The 20,299-nt window shown below is 55.8% G+C and overlaps 1 protein-coding gene across 2 annotated transcripts in view; it reads left to right on the top strand.

Moving 5' to 3' along the window:
• LOC121333016 (acid-sensing ion channel 2) overlaps positions 1–20,299 on the top strand; it is a 398,005-nt gene that overhangs the window by 306,325 nt on the left and 71,381 nt on the right. Inside the window, exon 1 of one of the 2 annotated variants that reach the window (XM_041399033.1) lies at positions 16,474–17,129. The exons of the other annotated variant lie outside the window; for it this stretch is intronic. Coding sequence (XP_041254967.1) covers positions 16,590–17,129 — 540 coding nt within the window. The 5' untranslated portion in view covers positions 16,474–16,589. Of the gene's footprint in view, positions 1–16,473; positions 17,130–20,299 lie in introns of those variants that run through there. 2 annotated transcript variants of the gene reach the window in all.

The raw sequence follows: 20,299 nt of genomic DNA, 5'->3' as shown, positions 1-20,299 counted from the left end.
CCGAGCTGCAGGGGCTGGAAAGAGCCTGAGCTACCCTGGAAGCCCTAAGAGCTCATGCTGACAAAGATGGGTTTGAAAGAGCTCCTCTTTGGAGCCTCCCTGGTGGGCAGCTTGGAGCCAGGCCGGCTCTGGGCACACCGGGCCGGGCAGCTCTCGGGGCTCATGGCCACGGCTGCTCTTCCTCCTCCTGCCAGAGGGCCTTTCACAGAGCCAGGAAACTCCATCCCAGCAGGTAACCCAGGGACAGGGAATGGCTGGAGCTGGGCCAGGGTAATTGGGATGGAGCTCAGGGAAAGGTTCTTCCCCCAGAGGTGCTGGCACTGCCCAGGCTCCCCAGGGAATGGTCCCGGCCCCGAGGCTGCCAGAGCTCCAGGAGGGGTTGGACAGAGCTGCCAGGGATGCCCAGGGTGGGATTGTTGGCATCCTGGGCACTTTGGGTGTTCCTGGGGGGCCCTTCCAGCTCAGGATATTCCAGGATTCCATCCCTCCCAGCTGGACCCCACCTGCTCCACGTGCTGAGCTGCACAGGGGGGCTCTGCCTGCCTCCCCCAGCTCCTGCTCTCTGCTGGGGCCTGCAGAAGCTGATCTAAACAAATCTGGGGACATGGGTGCCACCTGAGGGCCCAGCTAGCCCAGTCTGGGGGACACAGCCCCTTGTGCCCCCCCAGGCAGTTCCTGGTTTGTGGTGACTCCTCCTGGGAACACAAACCCCTCTGAGGTTCTGCTTCCTCCAGGCAGGGAGAGGAACCCTGCTCAGCTCCCACCTCCCCTTCTCTTCCCAAGAGGAAAGGTGAGAGCTGGGATTGTTCAGCTTGGAGAAGGGACCAGGGGTGACCTAACTGTGACCTCCCGGGACCAATAGGAAAGGTGGAGAGAGAGGATTTCCAAGGCATGGAGGGACAGGACACAGGGAATGGCTCCCACTGCCAGAGGGCAGGCATGGATGGGAGATTGGGAATTAGGAATTGTTCCCTGGCAGGGTGGGCAGGCCCTGGCACAGGGGGCCCAGAGCAGCTGTGGCTGCTCCTGGATCCCTGGCAGTGCCCAAGGCCAGGCTGGACACTGGGGCTGGGAGCAGCCTGGGACAGTGGGAGGTGTCCCTGCCATGGCAGGTTCGAAATATCCCTTCCAACCCATTCTGGGATTTTGGGATAAGGAGGAAGGTTAAAAATGCTCATCAGAAGCAGGGAAATGCTGCTACCTCTGGAGGTGACCCAGGAACCCAAACCCTCAGGTGCTCCCTGGTCCTGAGCACTGCTGCTGGTGGCTCCTAATCCCCACCCAGCTCCAAGTTGGCATCTTAATTAAATCCTAATTTCCCCCATTTGCATGGCTCACCCCTCTTGTATTTGCGGGCTTCCCAGATGAAGGAAGGAAATGATGAATCTGACTCCATGTTCTTAGAAGGATAATTTATTATTATATTATATTATTATACTAAAGCATACGGAAAGGATACAGACAGAAGGCTAGAAGGATACTAAAGAAAAACTCGTGACTCTTTCCAGAGCCTCAACACAGCTTGGCTGTGATTGGCCAATAAGTAAAAACAATTCACATGAAAGGACCTGTTGGATAAACAATCTCCAACCACATTCCAAAGCAGCAAAACGCAGGAGAAGCAAATGAGATAATATTGTTTTCCTTTTTCTCTGAGGCTTCTCAGCTTCCCAAGAGAAAAATCCTGGCCAATGGATTTCTCAGAAAATATGACAGTGGCACACCCCCTTTTCCAGGCACCCCCGTTGGCTCCAGGCAGGGAGGGAATCTGCAGACCTTTCCCAGGGGTGCAGAGTCCCTCACCCCTCCCCACCGAGCCCGGTGCCAGAGCAGCTCCAGTTCTGTGCCAGTGCCACCCTGTCCCTCCTGCTGCCCCTCTGCCAGGTGCTGCATTAACTCCCTGCACTCAAAATCACTCTCCAGTGATGAAACATTCAGATATTTGATCTTGGCCCTTTATTTCCTGCGCCAGAGCAGCCCCTCTTCCCTCTGTGCATTGGGAAGTCCTAATCCAGCCCGGGATTCCCCTGGCAGCGGCTGGAATGCAAACGGAGCCGGCTCAGCCCGAAGCTGTGCTCGGGGACACTCGGAGCTCTTAGTCTGAGATGTTTAAACTGCAAAGCCCGTGGAGTTAGTGATTATTTCTGAGCGGATGCCACACCTGCCCCAGGGCTGAGGGGCTCTGTCCAAACACGGGCACACACCAGAGGCTGGGGACAAAGGGAGTCCGGGATTCTGATCCTTCAAAGCAGCAAAGCTGCTCCTGAGAGCACCCAAGAGAATGTTCCTGACTGCTCCTGTGCCCCTGACTGTCCTGGCTGCTCTGGTGTGCGGGTTCCTCAGGGGGTTCCTGCTCCCAGGAGTCCCCCAAGGGCTGATCTGAAATCCCAGCCCCCTCCTGCCACCGAGCACTCGGGTCTCCTCTGTGAATGGCCTGGGAAAAGCCCCTCCAGTGCTCTATAAGGGCCAGGCAAGGTGGAATTAGCAATTCCCCTCCTGGGGAATCAGGGAATCAGTGATGGGGAGCCCAGGCCATGCAGGGCCCTGAGCAATCCCTGCAGAGCCAGGGCCGGGCTTTCTGAGAATCCCAGGATGGTTTGGGCTGGAAAGGACCCTAAAGCCCATCCCATTCCGCCCCTGCCATTGCAGGGACACCTTCCACTGTCCCAGGCTGCTCCCAGCCCTGTCCAGCCTGGCCTAGGACCTTCCAGGGATCCATGGAAGCCACAGCTGCTCTGGGAATTCCTCCTCAGCCCCTCCCCAGCCTCCCAGGGAGTAATTCCATCCTAAATCCCAACAGGAATTTAGGTGCAGCCTGTGGCACACAAACACACAGTGGGATCCCTCCCAGGTGTCCCCAAAACCCAGAGGAGCACAGGGGCCCTTCCCCAGGGTACACAAACCCATTCCAGGCTGGCAGTGGCTTTAAGGCAGGAGCTGCATTCCCAGCAGAAAAGCAATTCCCATCCCACCTGCGCCCCCCAGCCTTGCTGATTCCAGACCTAATGGGGAATTCCTCAGTTCAGAATCCCATTTAGGTTTCTCTAGAAGTCCTGGCAAAGCTCCAGACCTGTGCAGTCAAAATCAGGGATAATTTGGAATTATTTCAACACCTGCCCTGTGGTTCACTGGGATCACCCCCTCCTGTCTTAGAGCTTTGGTTCCCTGGAAGAGCAATTCCAGATGGAGAAATCCCCATTTGTGCCCTGCTTGGCTCAGCCCAGATGGATTCCTCGGGATTTTTGCCTCTGTCAAAGCAGCCAAGGAGCCTCCAGCATTCCAGGGAGCCTCCCAGCCCTGCAGCCCTGCACAGAGGGAGCTTTCCAGCAATGACACTGCTCGGGTTTGAGAGGTTCATGCCTGGAAAATGCCTACAGCTGAACATTCACTGCCCACCCTTCCCAGGCTGTGTCTGACACTGAATCCAGCACCTGTGTCCACCCCAGCAGTGGAGAAATCCCTGATCCAGCCCTCACTGCTCTCCTCACAAACAGTCTGCTCAGACTCGCCCTGGAGGCCACTGGTGCTTGTGTGCTCCCCGGAACTGTGATCCCAACCCAGGAATGCTGGATCCACAATGACCCAGCTGGGAGCACAGACCCTCCTGGATTCACATCCCAGACTTATCCTGGGGGCTGATTCAGCCCCATTTGGGGTGCAGGGAGCTGCTCCTCACAGAGGAGCTCTGGGCCATGTGCTCTGCTGGGCTCCACCATGGAGGGAATCAGCTCCAGATCCCAGGGAACAGCTGGAGCTGGGCCAGGGGGATTGGGATGGATACTGGGAAGGGTTCTTCCCCCAGAGGGTGCTGGCACTGCCCAGGGAATGGTCCTGGCCCCGAGGCTCCAGGAGGGTTTAGACAGTGCTGCTGTCCAAATTATTAGATTATTAGAAGGTGCAAATCTGCAATGAGCCTCAATATGGTCGATCCGATGGGGGCTCCTGGGATGAGTGAAGAGATCTGAATTTTGACTCCATGTTTCAGAAGGCTGATTTATTACATGATGATATATATTATATTAAAATGATATACTAAAACGATACTAAAAGAATAGAGAGAAAAGGATTCATCAGAAGGCTGGAAAGAACAGGAATGGAATGATAACAAAGGCTTGTGGAGCTCAGAGTCCGAGCCAGCTGACTGTGATTGGCCATTAATTAGAAGCAACCAACATGGACCAATCACAGCTGCACCTGTTAGTAAACAATGTCCAGACCACATTCCACAGCAGCAGATAGTTAATTGTTTACGTTTCTTTTCTGAGGCTTCTCAGCTAGAATAGGAGAAAAATCCTAGCAAAGGATTTTTATAAAATATCATGGCTACAAGCCTCCATCTTTCTCTAGTCTTCCACTTCATTGTGACTAATCTTGAAGAAATATAAACACCTGCCTTAGGGAATTTCTCTGGTGAAAAAAGACTACCAAGTTTCAACAGAGGTTTTGCAGTCCAAGTGTGCTTCTCATATCAGACTGAAGGCAGAGAGTCGAGGAAAGAAACAAAGCAGCTGAATGGAGGACACCTTCCAAAGCACAGCAGAGGAAGAAACAGTGTCTCAAATGACAAGCCAAGGCCTAGAAATAATAAATATATGCCTAATAAATGTACACATAAGCTCCACGTCCCACCAACCCCTGCAGCCTCACTCTATTCGTTAATAGAGGTGAGAATTGTCCATATAAGAGAGGAATGCCCAGGGTGGGATTGCTGGAGGGTCTGGGCAGGGCAGGGGTGGGACTGGATGATCCAGGGGTCCCTCCTAGCTCAGGATGTTCCCTGATTCCATCACTCCCAGCTGTCCCCCACCTGCTCCATGTGCTGAGTGTGAGCCTGTCAGAGGAGCTGGCTGAACCACAGGGCCTCTGCCTCCTCCAGTCTCCCTCCTCTGGTAAAACCCATCCCTAGGGAAGAGGGCAGGAATGAGGTCAGGGAAAAATGCTGTTCCCAAACCCTGTAATCCCGAGCAGCCTCAGGGCCCTGCCCAAGCCAAAGGTCTCTCTTTGCTTCCCCACCCTCAGCTGATTTATCACTTCTGCTCTCGAGCCCTCCTGCTCATCCCTTTCCCATCTCTGGGTGCACCCCACACTCTGGCTGTACTGGTTTGTACTGGGCAGAGAGGACGAGCCCAGCACTGGCAGTACTGGTGTCCAAAGGCACATTTTGCTGAGCAAGGGGAACAGGAAATCCCAGGAAAGTTCCCTGAGAGGCAAAGGCAGGATGAACTGAGCAGGACTGGCTGCATCTCATTGAGGCCTTTCAGGACTCCAAGGACTTAAAAAAACCATGGGAAAGTGACTTTTCCATGGGCAGAGAGGGGAAGACCAAGGTGTGTGTGGGGGGGGTTTAGACTGAAAGAGGGGAGATTTAGGTTGGATATTGGGAAGGAATTCCTCCCTGTGGGCATGGGGAAGGGCTGGGGTGGAATTCCTGGAGCAGCTGTGGCTGCCCCTGGATCCCTGGCAGTGCCCAAGGCCAGGTTGGACACTGGGGCTGGGAGCAGCCTGGGACAGTGGGAGGTGTCCCTGCCATGGCAGGGGTGGCACTGGATCCTTAAATCCCCTTCCCACCCAAACCAGGCTGGGATCCCATGATTTGTAACCCCAAGGATCTTCAAGGTCCCAAGGAATTGGTGACACCCCAGCAATGATTTCCAGCCCCAAAGCTGCACAAGCCCTCATGGAGAACAATCCCATCTGTCCCAGGTAAAGCTTTCTGTGCCACTTTCCCCTCAGCTTGGCTCCAAGATCAGTGTGGAATTCTTCCTTCCATTTCCAAGGTCAGCGCCAGGCGTTGCTGTTATCCCCAGCAGCACTTCTGCACCCGGAATGGCAGAGGGAAATAAATCAGATTATTTGTCTCATGTCATTATTCCAGGAACAGCTCCCCGGGGAGTCAGTGCACAATGGGATCTCAAAGAGAAAAGGAGCTCCATTGTCATGGAAAACACCTCAGGGAGGAGGGGATTGAGGGATCTCAGTGTCCAGGTGGAAATGTCCCATCCCAGTCCCTTGCCAGCCATCCCAGAGCTGCAGCAGAGCCACGGTGTCCCCAGTCCCAAGGGAAAAAGGGAAGGCAGGAGATGCCACAGGGAAAAGAAACCGTCCTGCTTTTAATGGGAGGACTGAGGAGGAGTTATAGAGGGTGATCCATGGCCTGGCAGATTCCCAGCTCTGATTCCCACTTATCTGGAGCCTCCTGACTCCCATCAGCTCTTGGCACCGGGGAATTGATGGTGGCAAAGGGGAGAAGGAAGATGGGAATGTGTTAATTCCCAGCTTTACAGCTGGTACAGGAGCACAGGGGCAAATCCTCCCTTCATTCCCAGATTTACAGCTGGTACAAGAACACTCTCTTCATTCCCAAATTTTACAGCTGGTACAGGAAGATGGAAGCAAATCCTCCCTTCATTCCCAGATTTACAGCTGGGCATGGGAACAAATCCTACCTTAGAGCATCTTGTTCCCAAAATTAAGGACTAAATTAAAAAAAAAAAAAAATTGAGAAGCTGCTGAAAAACTTAAAATTCCTGCAGGAGGGAACTGTCCAACAGCAGGGAGCAGGAAGGGTTTGATGGGAGCATTTCCAGTCAAGCTTTCTCAGTTCTCCAGGGAGCTTTTACACCTCCAGGGATATTGTTTTAAAATATCAAATCCAGAGAGGAAATAGCCTTGGGAAAGGAAAACTCTTGGAGAAAATAGTGGAGAATCATCCAGCCCATTACCCACGGCTCAGGGAAGCTCCATGTGCTCATCCTGCCACATCCAAAGGCTGGAAAAGGAGGAGAGAGGGGGAGTGAGGAGTTCTGAATATAAGTGGATCCAATATTTTGGGAGAAAATACAGAGAGGAAACAAAAGAGACCAGGAAATGTCATCCTGGTGCCTTCTACACCTGGAGAAAACCCCTTTTCCTCAGAGGGGGAAGAGAATGGATTCAAACATCCCCAGGAACACTCAGGATATTCCTTCAGGGAATGTGTCTCCAGGAAAACAAATCCTGACAAGATCTTTGCACCAAGGCAGAGCCAGTCCAAACTTCCCTCCTGGAAGGAGGAACCTTTTTCTGATGCAGTTTCATTCCTCCAGGGCTTTTCCCATCCAGGAGCTCCCTTCCTTTTGCCTTTTCATGGGATTCCATTAAAGAAAAAAGCAGGGATTTGGAATCATAAAAAAAAATTCCTTGTCAGCCATCAGAGCAGCCAAAGGCTGGAGAACACAAGGAAGCATGAAAGGAAAGGGTTAAAAGGGCAGATTTTGGTGAGATATTGGGAGGGAATTCCTCACTGGGAGATGGGAAGGGTTATTCCATTGGTGCCCCTGGATCCCTGGTAGTGCCCAGGGCCAGGCTGGATGGGCTGGAGCCCCCTGGGACAAGGGAAAGTGTCCCTGCCATGGCAGGGTGGCACTGGGTGGGCTTTGAGGTCCCTTCCCACCCAAACCACTCCATGATTCCATGAAAGTCCTGAAGCCTGGAATGGGAGAGGGAACAGCTCTCAGGGGCTGGGTCCTTGCAGGAGAGAGGTCAGGGCTGACCTGAGCCAGGTCCTGAACATGGTCCCAGCCTGGGCCTGGAATCCTGCTGCTGTACCTGGGGAAACTGAGGCACCTGAGGGGCCATTTCCCATCTCTTCCAAGTGTCCTTTCCCTGTGTCCCAGGGTCAGATCCAACAGGGATTGAGCAGAGTCCTGTGAGCCCAGGGGGCCTGAGGGTGATCCCAAGCGCCCCCAGGCTGGACGGACTGGGAATGGGAATGGGAATGGGAATGGGAATGGGAATGGGAACGGGAACGGGAACGGGAACTGGAATGGGAACAGGAATGGGAATGGGAATGGGACTGGGAATGGGAATGGGAATGGGAACTGGAATGGGAACAGGAATGGGAATGGGAATGGGAATGGGAATGGGAACTGGAATAGGAACGGGAACAGGAATGGCAATGGCAATGGCAATGGCAATAGGAATGTCCTGCTGTTCCTCCAGGTGCCACCCCAGGATCACTGAGGCTGGGAAAGGTCACTGAGTCCAACCTTGGACCAAATCCCACCATTCCCCTAAAAACTCATCCCTGGCTTTAACCTTGGGGTGGGAGCCAGGAACCCCCAGAGCTCCTCAGGAAGGGCAGGAGGGCCTTTGCCAGAGGCACCTGGAGGTCACAGGGATCACCCAGGCTGGAACAGCCCTTGGAGCCCACACCAGGAGCAATCCTGATCCCTGCTGATGCTGGCTATCCCTGTGCAGGGACTTTTGGCCAGATACAAACCCAGACAATTCCCTGGCTGTGCCAGCTCAGCCTCTGCTCTACTCCCTGCACAGCTCCAGTGGCATTCCAAGACTACTGAGAGCCAAATCCTGCTTCTCATCCCTGAACAAACAGCCTGAAACTGCCCTGAAATCCAAGAAAACCCCAAATCTCCTCTGCTGGCAGGAGGAGCAGAACCTAGCCCAAAACATTCCAAGTTTCCTGGTGTTGTTTGTGGGTTTTTATAAAAAATCAATGTCATTTACAATTACATAACTGCAAAAAAGCAGCTGAAAAACTTCAGGATGGAGCTTCTATTTTATCCAGCCTTTTCTCCATTAATCTTCCCACACAACTGCTGTCACCATTAGGCTGCCAAAGGAAAATTCTTTGGATCCTTTCAGTTTGGCAGCTCCACAGGTGGCACTTACCTGCTCTGCTTCCCGCCTGTCCCGCTTCCCCAGATCCCTGTGGATCCCCCAGTGCCTGAGGTAACAGGGATATCAGTGGGACAGACCTCCAGCACCCACCCTACGGCCTCCAGCCCTGGAAATCCACAGGAAGGAGGTAAAAATTCCCAAATTCTCTGGCAGCAGCCGCTGGTGTGTGTGTGGAGTTTGCAGCCACCTGGGATTCCCACCCTGGGAATGAGCCCTGCTGGAATCTCTGGGATCGCTGGCAGCATTCCTACGGAATCTGCAAGGAACTGGAGCAGCTTTGGGGCTGTCAGATTTGATCCTTTGAAGGGATTTTTGACAGGAATTGAAGCTTTTTTTAATGGAGAGGGGGAGGTTTTGCCGTGAGCAGAAAGGGGCTGCTTCCCTCGGGAGGAGCTCTGAATGCTCCCCCATTCCTGCAAAGTCTGGGAGCTCACAGGGAGCAGCGTCAGGTCAGGACTGTTTGTGCTTCCAGCCTCATCCCCCAGGTGCTGCGGGGATTTTGACAGTAATTGCATTAATTGATTTCCTCCAAGGTGAGCCCGGAGCCTCCGGAGTGGAGCGGGGATGGGAACGTGGCACGGGGACCTTCCCAAACCTCGGGGCCCCTCCTGTCCCCAAAGCCACCAGCTCCAGCTGCCACCTCTGGAGTTATCTCCATCCCTTCTCCTCCCTCCCTGGCCATGTCCCAGGCCGGGCTGGAGCCCCCTGGGACTGTGGGAGGTGTCCCGAGCTGGGAACAGGAGGGGCTTTAGGGCCCTCCCAACCCAAACCATTCCAGGATCCCACGATTCCCCACACGGGGCAAATCACTCCAACCCCTAAACGGGAATTTTTGCAGCAGCAAATTTCCCTGCAATTCCTGTGCCACAAATCCCAGGATTTGGGAGTGGGGAGGTTTCAGTGGCAGCTGTGGAGGCGGGCCCAGGCACCACTCCAGGGCTGTTCAATCCCAAAAATTCCAACCCAAACCTCCACGGGGAGACTCCAGCCTAGCCCAGGAGTTCCACATTTGTTTTCCAACAGATTCAGGGAATAAAGGAAATTCCAAACATGGTCCTGGTGCTGTGGGATCAGAGGCTGATGTGGAGGTGACCCTTCCCTTTTATCCTTCAGGATCTAAAACCTCATTTTCCCACTTCCCTCCTGCTGCCATAAGGGCAGGGATGTGGCAGCCTCTTGGACTGGAAACATCTCCAGGTTTGAGGAGAAAGGGTTTTTCCCTTTTTTCCATCTGGCTGCCAGGAGAGCCTTCAAATCCCTTGGAATGACAATGAATAAACCTTAAGGGATTGCTCCCTGAATTTGGTTTGGAAGCCAAACTCCCTGAGAGAGAGAATTTTCCAGCCCCTCCAGCATCCAAACACGGAGCAGTTTTCCTCTGGATTTGCCAGGTCCAGTGAATTTAATGGGAGGGAACAGGGTTCAGGAAGGGGGGAGTTAGCAGGGAATTGTCTCTCCAGGCTCAGGGCAGGACATGGAATATTCAGCATGGCCCTCCCAGGTGTCCCAAGGTGGTCCACGGGCTGCTGTGCTGCCCTGTCCCCTGGGAAGCTCCAGCCTCCTCCTTTCCAGGTGCTGTTCCTCTTGGGAATGTGAGGTTTGGGGTCAGGGCAGGAGCAGAGGAGCCTCTAGCCCACTCCAAGGAGTATCCAGAATCACCCCCCAAGGCAGGGAGGCTGGGAATTCCCTCCCACATTTCCCCCTGTCACAGCTCACTGCCACATCCAGAGGTGATGCTCAATCCCAAAGGAAACTGTAGGTGATGCCTAATCCTGAATGAAGGTGCAGGAGGTGCCTAAATCCCAACGGAAACTGTAGGTGATGCCTAATCCCAAATTAAAGTGTAGGTGATGCCTAATCCTAAATGAAGGTGATGCCTAATCCTAAATGAAGGTGATGCCCAATCCCATATAAAGGTGTGGGAGGTGCCCAACCCCACATGGATCATCTCCAGCCACATCTCAGGACCAAAGCCTTGAACAAGCCAGGTCTGAACAGTAAAAAATGAGCTCAGGAAGCTTTTCCTTCCCGAGATTCCTTTTAATTAAAGCAGAACATCTCCAGTGGTGCCAGCCATGGAGCAGGAAGAGCCTTGGAGTGTGGCTGAACTCCTAAGGGAAGCAGGAGAGCATCACCCCTCCCTGAGCCCCTCAGCAGCCAAAACAGGAGCTCCCCCAGCCAGAAGCTCCCAGAGAATTCCAGCCCTTCAGGAACTGGGAAAAAGGAAAAGGAAAATAAACAGGAACAGAAAACCCCCAGACTCTGAAGTTCAGAGGTTCAGGGGGGAAAAAAGGGAACAATCTGTGTGTCTGAGAGGCAGAAAACAGATAATATTCAATATTCAGTATTCAGGATTCAATATTCAAATCTTCTTTGTCCTGCTGAAGATGGATTCATTTCCCGGCCTCAGGATGTGTCCCATGGATCCCCCCTTCCCTGCACATTTCAGGGCTCCTTTCAAAGCTGTTCTTTTCCCTTTCCCCTCGGGCTGCCTGGATCCAGGATAATTCCAGCAGGGCCAGGGAAGGGGGGAAGTGCCCCAAAAGCTCAGGGATGGGGCTCCAAGCACCTCACCTGTGTCCCTGCCTTGTCCCATGGATGGAGGGACAGGACACAGGGAATGGCAAGGATGGGATATTGGGAGGGAATTCCTCCCTGGGAGGGTGGGGAGAGGCTGGGATGGAATTCCCAGAGCAGCTGGGGCTGCCCCTGGATCCCTGGCAGGGGATGGCACTGGGGGGGATTTAAGATCCCAAACCAACCCAAACTATTCCATGACTTTTTTAACCTCTGGACACAATTTTGAGGTCCCCAGGAATGGGGGGAGGCTCCTGGCCAGCCCTGGGGCCACCAAAATCCACAGAGAGCACTGGTGCAGAGCTGGGCTGGGCCCAGTTCCAGGGAATTGGCAGGTCCAGGGTGCCCCATTCCTGATGGCAAAGAATGAATTTGATAGGAAGAGGCCACAAGGACCTGGCTGTTCAATTTGCTCTAAAGAATTCCTGTTGAAATCCGTCCTTCCCAAATGCAGAGGTGTTTCCATTTGTTTCATTTCCTCCTCTCACTTCTTCAGCAGTGAAATGGAAAATGGGGGGGGAAAAAAGAGATAATTGGGAGGATGCCAGCTGTGAGCTTAAAATAGATCCAAATCCTTCCTCTTCCCTACCTGCAGAAGGAAAAGAAGGAGGTGTTTAAATATCTATCTCTATAAACACATTTATTTATGGATTAGCCTTTTATTCCTTTAAGGAAGGCCAGGAATAATGGCTCTGGCAGGAAGCACCAATTAAAGCAGCCCTGTCATGTGTGGCACAGCCCAGGCCCTTCAACCCACAGCTGATTCCCAAATGAAGTCCCTGGATCAGCCACGTGTCCCCTCCAAAAACGGGGAGGAAGGAGGATTGAATCCTTTGGGATGTGCAGGGATCAGAGACCCCCCACGGGCAGGGTCCACAGCCCAGCTAAGATCTGGCTCCTGAAATCTTCCCAACTGATCTTCTGTGCAAGCCTGGAAAAATCCCACTTCATTTGCCTTCCCCACGCTGGATTCCCAGTGTAATTCCCAAAGGAGCAGCCACACCACAGCTCACTTGGGCATTTGTTTGATCTCTCTCAGGTTTTTGCCTTTAAACACACACAAGGAAATGAGATATCCAAAGTTTCCCTATTTTTAATTTTTTTTTTGTTTTGTTGTGAAATCCAAGTGTTTTTACTCCTTTGGTGCTGTTGGGGTGAAGCAGCAGATGCAGAAATCCTGGCACTATTTCTGTGCTCCCAATATTTTGGTATGGATGGAATATTTCACCTCCCTGCATTCAAAACAAACAGCCCCAAACCCCTGCAGCCCTCAAAATTCCCTCAATTCCTTGGGAGAATTTCCCAGCTGGAAGCCCAAGCATTTATTTAATTTATTTGCATGAAAAATGAAACAAACCCAAGGAAAACAACGACAGCCCCCTTTGGATGTTTCTGGGGCTCCCCAAAGCCCTGCTGCCAGGGGCTGTCACATTCTCTGGGCTCTGAGGCAGCAGGGCTGGCATTAGGGCCGAGTGGTGGCTTCCATGGAAACCCCAATTTCCAAGTGTTCTGTGCCTTTCTGCTTCCACGCTGGCTCCAGCAGGAATTGTTTCTGCAGGGCTTGGCCAGAGCAGGGAATTCTTCCCAAAGGTTTGGGGGTTGCAGAACACATTTAAGGCTCATTTTGCCCCAGCACCCTGGGCTGTGGGGTCACATCTGTCCCCAGAGCCTGTGGGGGTCACATCGATCCCCAGGGATTGTGGGGTCACATCTGTCCCCAGGGATTGTGGGGTCACATCTATCCCCAGGGATTGTGGGGTCACATCTGTCCCCAGGGACTGTGGGGTCACATCTATCCCCAGGGATTGTGGGGTCACATCTATCCCCAGGGACTGTGCGGTCACATCTGTCCCCAGGGACTGTGCGGTCACATCTGTCCCCAGAGCCTGTGGGGGTCACACTCATCCCTGGGGTCTGTGGGGGTCACACCCATCCCCAGGAGGCTCCTTGGGTCCCAGAGCCCGGCCCAGCACAGGCAGGGCTCCCTGCAGGATGGCACATCCAGCCCATATCCAGCTGTGCCCGGCTGTGCCCAGCAGTGCCAGGCTCTGCTCCTGCCCCTGGAGGTGGTTCTGTGCTGGCAAAGGGATCCCATTCCCAGGCCAAGGGGTCCTGAGCCCCCTGCCTGGGGACAAGCAGCCTTTCTTTCTGCCCCTTGTTCTCCTGAAAGCCAAAAATCCCCATCTTTTTATTGCAGGGGCTCTGGGAGCACCAAATCCAGCCTAGCAAGGTTGATCTGGGAATCCTGGAATGGTTGGGGTTGGGAGGGACCTTAAAGCCCGTCCAGTTCCAACCCCTGGGACCCCTCCCAGTGTCCCAGGCTGCTCCAAGCCCCAATGTCCAGTGGGCCTGGGACACTGCCAGGGATCCAGGGGCAGCCACAGCCTCTGCAGGAATTCTATTCCAGGCTTCCCCACCCTCCCAGGGAGGAATTGTTTCCCAAAATCCAAGCCCCATCCTGCCCCATTTGATCCCAGCCCTGTAATTTCTCCCCCTGCCGCTGGTCCCTGCAAGCTCAGCAGGACAGAGGATGTCCCACAGCCCCTCCATGCCTGGGGCCAATCCCAGGGGATAAACCCAGGGATAAACCCCGGGATAAATCTACTGCCCACTCATCCAGCAGGAACCGCTCAGGAGAGCAAGGGAATAAATCCCAGAAATCCCCTGGGATGCTCCAACGGACACAGGTGGGGAGTGTGGCCAGGGAAGGGGCTCCAGTCACCCTGTGAGGCTGGAGAGAGGAGTTTGGAGGGGGATCCTCCCTCCCTTTGCTCCCTTCCAGGATAAATACTAATACTAATACTCATACTAATACTAATACTGATACAATCCAGCAGAACAAAGTTTTAGGATTTCCTTTCCAGGGGATTTCAAGCTTTTCTTTAATCCTTTTTGTCTTCACCCGGGTCAATGTTTGAGGTGAAAATGAAGTTTCAAAAGAAGCCAAAGGTTTTGTTTGGAACAACTTCCAAATAGTTGTCTTCCTGTCCCCTTGCAGGGGCACCCAGGGGATGTTTTGGGGAGGGAATGGTGGAATTTCCCCACAATAATTCACTGAATTTGTCAAGTATCCCAAACTACAGAATCCCAAATCCATTCTCATCTGGAAGGAGGAAAACTCACCCAGCTCAAGGGATAATTTCCAAGTGACTTGTTGTTTAATTAGCAATATTTCTGTATCAGCTCAATTATTTCTTATTGGACTTAATTAGGTCCAATCAGCTTTTAAGCTGCTGTGGCTGCCTGAGGAATTACCCAGGGCTCGGATGCAGGGAATGAGCTGCTTTCCCAAATAACTGCAAACATGGAGAGAATTTCCAAAGGCTGGGGCCATGTCCCACCAGGTGATACCGTGGAATTTCACCATCAGGTTTGCTTTGGCTTTGAAATGTTTTTGTGGGGAACCTTTTGGATTCCAGCTCCAGTTGGCCTTGGCCATCCCACTGCCCTTTGCCAGCTAAGTAAGAAAAATTGCTTCCCTCTAACAAATCAAGGAGATATGAGTGGATCATTTGGAGCGGATTTCAGGAAAAGCTGCTCCCCATGCAAACCTGCTGCTCTTTCCTTCACAAGCTCCTTTTGCCAGGCTGCACCCACCCCCCCCCCCCCCCAAAAAAAAAAAAAAAAAAAAAAAAAGAAAATAAAAAAACCCCAAAAACAGTGAAAAACCTTTTGGAGAAGAGAAAGAGCTGAAAGCAAGGCCAGGGCTGGGCTGGGCTTTCCCCACCGGGGAACGCAGCCCGGCCCGACTGTGCCACAGGGCTGGGATGAGCACGGAGAGGGAAGGAATTCGGGAGGATGTTCATGGTCGGGCAGCTTTTATTTCCTTGGGTTTGTGGCAATAAATCACTGATAAAACAGCCCCGGCCCACCTGGCGGGGAAGTACTTGGGATGCTGATTATCCTGAGAGGGAGCCAAGGGGAAAAACTCCCACTGCTTTCAACAGGCGGCAGGGAAAAACGAGCCGGGATGCGCCGGGAAAACGGCAGCAGAGGCTCCCTGGAGCTGCCAGAGATGCCGCTGGCATGGATACGGGAACTGCTGGCCTCTTCCCACTCGGTGCCGAAAGGTCACGGCCGGTGCTGGGGCGGTGGGAAGGATTTGCTGCTTACGAGCAGTGCTACAAAAATGGGAAAATGCTCCCGAGCACGGACACGAGCTCGGGAAAAAACACCCGAGTTATCTGAGGGCACCTGGCTGAGCTCAGGCAATGTTTGTGCTGCTGCCACTTCCCCCGCCCTGCAGGGCACAAGCTCAGCATCCCAGTCCCGTTTCCCCCCGTGTTTCCGGACAAGGAGTGGGATTTTGGGCCGGCTGCCCCCCAAGCCGGGGCTGCTGCACGTTCGCTGCTTTGCCACAATAAAAAAAGCAACTCGCCGGGAGAGGCTGGAGAGAACCAGGCTGTAACGACTCCATCTATTGGGTAAAAATATACGGCTCCAAATGCACAGGGAAAATTAATTCCGAGGGAAAAAAAAATATATCAGAGGGGATTCGGAGCAGTTACCGGCACTTACGGCTTAATTGGACACAATTAGAGGAATGTTTCTCGGTACTGTTTGAAAGCAAAACGAAGGAAACGGCAGCCGCTTGCACAGATCCAAGCTCAGCAATCCCGAGGAATGCCAATCCACATCGCGAGTTATTCCCGTCGCACAGGGTGCTAAGGGGCTTTTTTCGGTGTCCGATCAGGGCAGGAGGAGCCCCTGACCCCGAAGGGCTCCGCAGGCTCGGGGTGAGGGGCAGCGAGGGGCGGGGGCGATGCTTCCCGGAACGCGTTTCTCCCTTTCCCATTTGTTCCATGGGAGCCGAGGCGCGGGGAGCAGAGCCCGGAGCCCCCTCCAAAGCCATCCCCCCCTCCCCAGAAAGCAGCGGCCGCACGGAGCCCGCTGCAAGCCTCGCCTCCGTTACCCTCGGCTTCTCTTGATATTATGTTCTCCCCCGGGGCTGCTGAAAAGCAGAAAAACAAACTCCTGCCGGAGGAGGGAGGAGGCAGCGAGGGGGGGCCGGGGCCGGCGGCAGCCGGGGGATAACGGGGGGCGGAGGAGGAGGAGGAGGAGAAGGAGGAGGAGGAGCGGGGGGCTACTCCGGGAAAGCAGCAGCGCGATCGGCGCCGAGCATCGCTCCCTCCGCCTCCCGAGCGCCGAGCGGCCGGGACTGGCACCTCGGCGAGCTTCGTCCCGCTCTTCCTCCTCCTCAGCCTCCTCCTCCTGCTGCTGCTGCTGGGGCCGCAGCCGGCGGGGGGCCCGGGGATGGCGCGGCGCTGCTCGCCCTGAGCCCGGCCCGGAGGAGGACGAGCGGCGGCGGGAGGAGGAGGAGGAGGGGAGCGCCCATGGCGCGGGGGCGCCGGGCGCCGGCGCTGCGCACTCGGCTGCACGGGCTGCGCCTCATGTGCTCGGCGCGGGCGGCGCCGGCGCGGCGGGCGCTCTGGGTGCTCGCCTTCTGCACGGCGCTGGGGCTGCTGCTGGCCTGGTCCTCCGACCGCCTGCTGCACTGGCTCGCCTTCCCCTCGCACACCCGCGTGCGCACCGAGTGGAGCCGCCAGCTGCCCTTCCCCGCCGTCACGCTGTGCAACAACAACCCGCTGCGCTTCCCCCGCCTCTCCAAGGGCGACCTGTACTACGCGGGGCACTGGCTGGGGCTGCTGCTGCCCAACCGCACCGCGCGGCCGCTGCTCACCGAGCTGCTGCGCGCCGACGAGGCGCGGCTGCGCTGGTTCGCCAAACTGGCCGATTTCCGCCTCTTTCTGCCGCCCCGCCACTACGAGGGCATCAGCGCCGACTTCATGGACCGCCTGGGCCACCAGCTGGAGGACATGCTGCTGTCCTGCAAGTACCGCGGCGAGCTCTGCGGCCCGCACAACTTCTCCGCGGTGAGTGCGCGCCGGGAGCCCCGGCTGCTCTCGGCTCCTGTCCGGGGCCCCCTCGGTCGTGTCGGTTCTGGTCCCGGTTCCAGTCTGTCCAAGAGCCCTGGGTCGTGTCGCTTCTGGTCCATGTCTCCTGTTCGTGTCAGTCTAAGAGCCGTGGGTCGTTTCGCTTCTGGTCCCGGTTCCAGTCTGTCCAAGAGCCCTGGGTCGTGTCGCTTCTGGTCCGAGTCCCCTGTTCCAGTCGGTCCAAGAGACCTCCGAGTCGTGTCGGTTCTGGTCCGTGTCTGCGGCTCCTCTCGGTCCGCGGCATCCCCGGGTCGTGTTGGTCCAAGGGTACCGCTGGCTGATGGTTTAAGGGACGCCTGGTTGGTGTCGGTTCCGGTCCGTGTCCCGCTCTCCGTTCCGCTCCCAGCCCCGCCGCTCGCTGCGCGTTTGCCCGCTGTGCCCGGAGCGCTCCGGGGTCGCAGCGGTCCCGGAGGGTCTCGGTGTGTCCGGTGTGTCCCGGGGTGTCCGGCAGGTTCCGGAGGGTCCAGCGGGTTCCGGGGTGTCCGGCAGGTTCCGGAGGGTCCGGCAGGTCCCGCATGGCCAGGCAGGGTCCCCCTGGCCCGGGAGCCCCTCGGGAGCTCCCTGCGGGTCGCTGCCCACCGAGCGCTTTCCCTTTCGCTGGTTTTTCTACCGACTCGAAGTGATGCTCTCTGGTCTCGGGGTGACTGACTGGCGTGTGAGGGGCTGGCTGCTGCCTTGGGTTTTAATGAGAAATAATTAAATTAGTGTTGCACCATCCCCGCCGCTGCCTTCCCACGTTCCGCGTTGCTCCCAGCCTAGTGGCACCCGGATTTCTGCCCAGTCCGAGCCGGGGTCCCCCAGGGCTGCAGCGCGGTCCGGCCCTGCCCTGCCCATCCCGCCCGGCTTTGCTGTGTCAGACCCCCGCGCTCTGTCCGGGCTCCTTCGGCTCCCCGGGAGCCCCCGGAGTTGCTCCTTTGGGGCCGCGGGACTTGTGCACTCTGGAGCGCTTTGGGATGCGGAGCTTTGCCGAGCGGAGCTGATCCCAAAGGTGTTTGAGCCCCGATTAACCGGCGGGGTTTGGGATCAACCCCAAAACTCGGGGCAGGGCTTTACAAAGCACTAGGAGTGGGATCCCTGCTTGGGAAGAGCCCGGTGGGACTGTTGGGAGCTCTGGTGTGTTGGGAGGAGGCTCTGGGTGAGAGCTGGAGCCAGACCCACGTGAAGGATGCCCGGGAGCAGCGGGATGCTGATGGTGCTGGAATATTCCGTTCCTCTGATCTCTGCGGGCAGCGCGGGGGGCGCCTGGGGCTGAGCATCCTGGAAAGGGGGCTGGGGTCTGTGGGGACAGAGCAAACTCTGCCGGGGAGCTGGATCCCAGCTCTTCCTGGGATGCAGCTGGAAATCAGACGGAATTGTCCCTTTGGGCTTGTCACGGCAGCCGCTAAACTGTGCAGGGAGGAGGGAGGGACTCCCCGCGGGATGGAGGAGCTGCCCCGGCTGTGCAGGCAGCAGCTGCTGCTGCGAGCTGGAGCAGGAGCGGCACAGCTGGGGGGAAATCATAAATAAAACGGGATTTTGGGGCAGGCCCTTTCCAGCAGGACAGTCAGGTGCCATAGCATGAGGAAATTGGGGAATTACAGCAGGAGCAGGCAGTGGGCGGTGGGGAAAAGCTGCTTCCTCCTCCCGGGTGCCCGGGTAGGATCTGCTGGTGCTTGGCCGGTGCCGAGGGGCTGACTGCGGCTTTTACCGAGCCCCTCACTCCTCCAAGGTGCGGCAAACCCGGCGAGGGTCCCGCTGTCCCGGCCAGAATGAATCCTGTGGCCGAGGGCTGCTCTGGGGGTGCTGCAGGAGTTCCTCCGGGGTGGAATTGGGCATTCCTGGCTCTGCAGCTGCTCCACGGTGGCCGAGGAGCGGGGTCTCCTCCAGCCATCCTGGAAAGGTCCCAGAAGCTGCTTCCCGAGGCTGGGGGGGAGGAACTGGGGGTGTGATCCCTGGGAGATCCCAGCACTGAGGGCATTGCTCAGCTGAGGAAACAGGGAGAATATCCTTCCCATCCCAAAGGGCCGTGTGGCTCCAGGGTGGAGGAAGAGGGAATCCCTGTGCCAGGAGCCGGCTGGATCTGCCTTCCCTACCCCTGCGGCAGGTGAGGAGGGTCGGTGCCACCTCCCCGTGTCCCGGCACGTCCCTCCTCCTCCTCCTGTCTGAGGGAACAGGGGAGGGAGTGACCTCTGCCTTGTCCTTGAGGGGAGGCTGAGGAGCTTCTCCACCTGGGAACCACAGGTGAACAGAGGTGTTCCCTGGGGAGGTGCTGGGAGCAACTGCCCGGGGTCGGGAGTGTTCCGAGAGCTCAGGACAGGGCACTGCCCACTCTGCTGTGTCTGTGGTGCCACATCCAGGGCTGGGGTTTCCCGTGGGGCTGAGCCTGGGGCAGCCCCTGGGGTCTGGAGTACTTGGAGCTTCTGCTTCTCTTCCTGGATTCGGAGGGGGAACCCCAAGGAGAGGCAGGAAAACCCTGTGGTGTGAGCTGGGCACAGGACTGAGGCAGAATGTGTGAAAAGATAAATGCAAATGGAATGAATGGAGGTGTAAAGAGAATTTTGCAGGTTTTAGGCCTGCTCAGGTGCTCCAAGAGCGTCTTCTGTGCCAAAAGACCAGGGGGAGGTGAGGCTTGCCTGGGTAAAAACTCCAAAAGCCCAAAGCAGAGGGGATTTGAAGCAAACGAGTCCTGGCTGAGATGTGGAGCAGAGCAAAGGGGCTGGGGGAGAGAGCTGCTCTCCAGTGAGTGCTTCCAGCTCTGCCCTGCAGCTCCTCCAAGATATTCCTGCTCCTCCCAGGCCATCTCCCACCAGAGATCCCCTCTCCTCCTCCCAGCCCATCTCCCACAGGAGATTCCCTTCTCCCAGCCTCTCCAAACCGTGGGGCAGAGGGTGTTGGGTTTTGTGGGTGACATGGAAAAGGAAGAGGACACTGGAGAATGAGCCCAGGAATCCCAGCAATGTGGGAAGTGTTGCTTTTATTCCTTAAGAAATGGAAATATGGGATTGCAGTGATCTTTGGAGCTTGGGGCTGCAGGGCTGGGATGATCCTGTTGGATTTACTCCATTTAGGAGGGCTCAGGTCTGGATTATTCCTGGCTTGCTCCAGGAGGAGTTTGTTGTGCCTGTTAGTGT

The sequence above is a fragment of the Onychostruthus taczanowskii genome, unplaced genomic scaffold (genome assembly GCF_017590055.1).
Source record: "Onychostruthus taczanowskii isolate IOZ18803 unplaced genomic scaffold, ASM1759005v1 scaffold152, whole genome shotgun sequence".
Lineage (NCBI taxonomy): Eukaryota > Metazoa > Chordata > Aves > Passeriformes > Passeridae > Onychostruthus > Onychostruthus taczanowskii.
The sequence above is the reverse complement of the archived record's forward strand: the minus strand, read 5'-3'. Positions and strand labels throughout refer to the sequence as shown.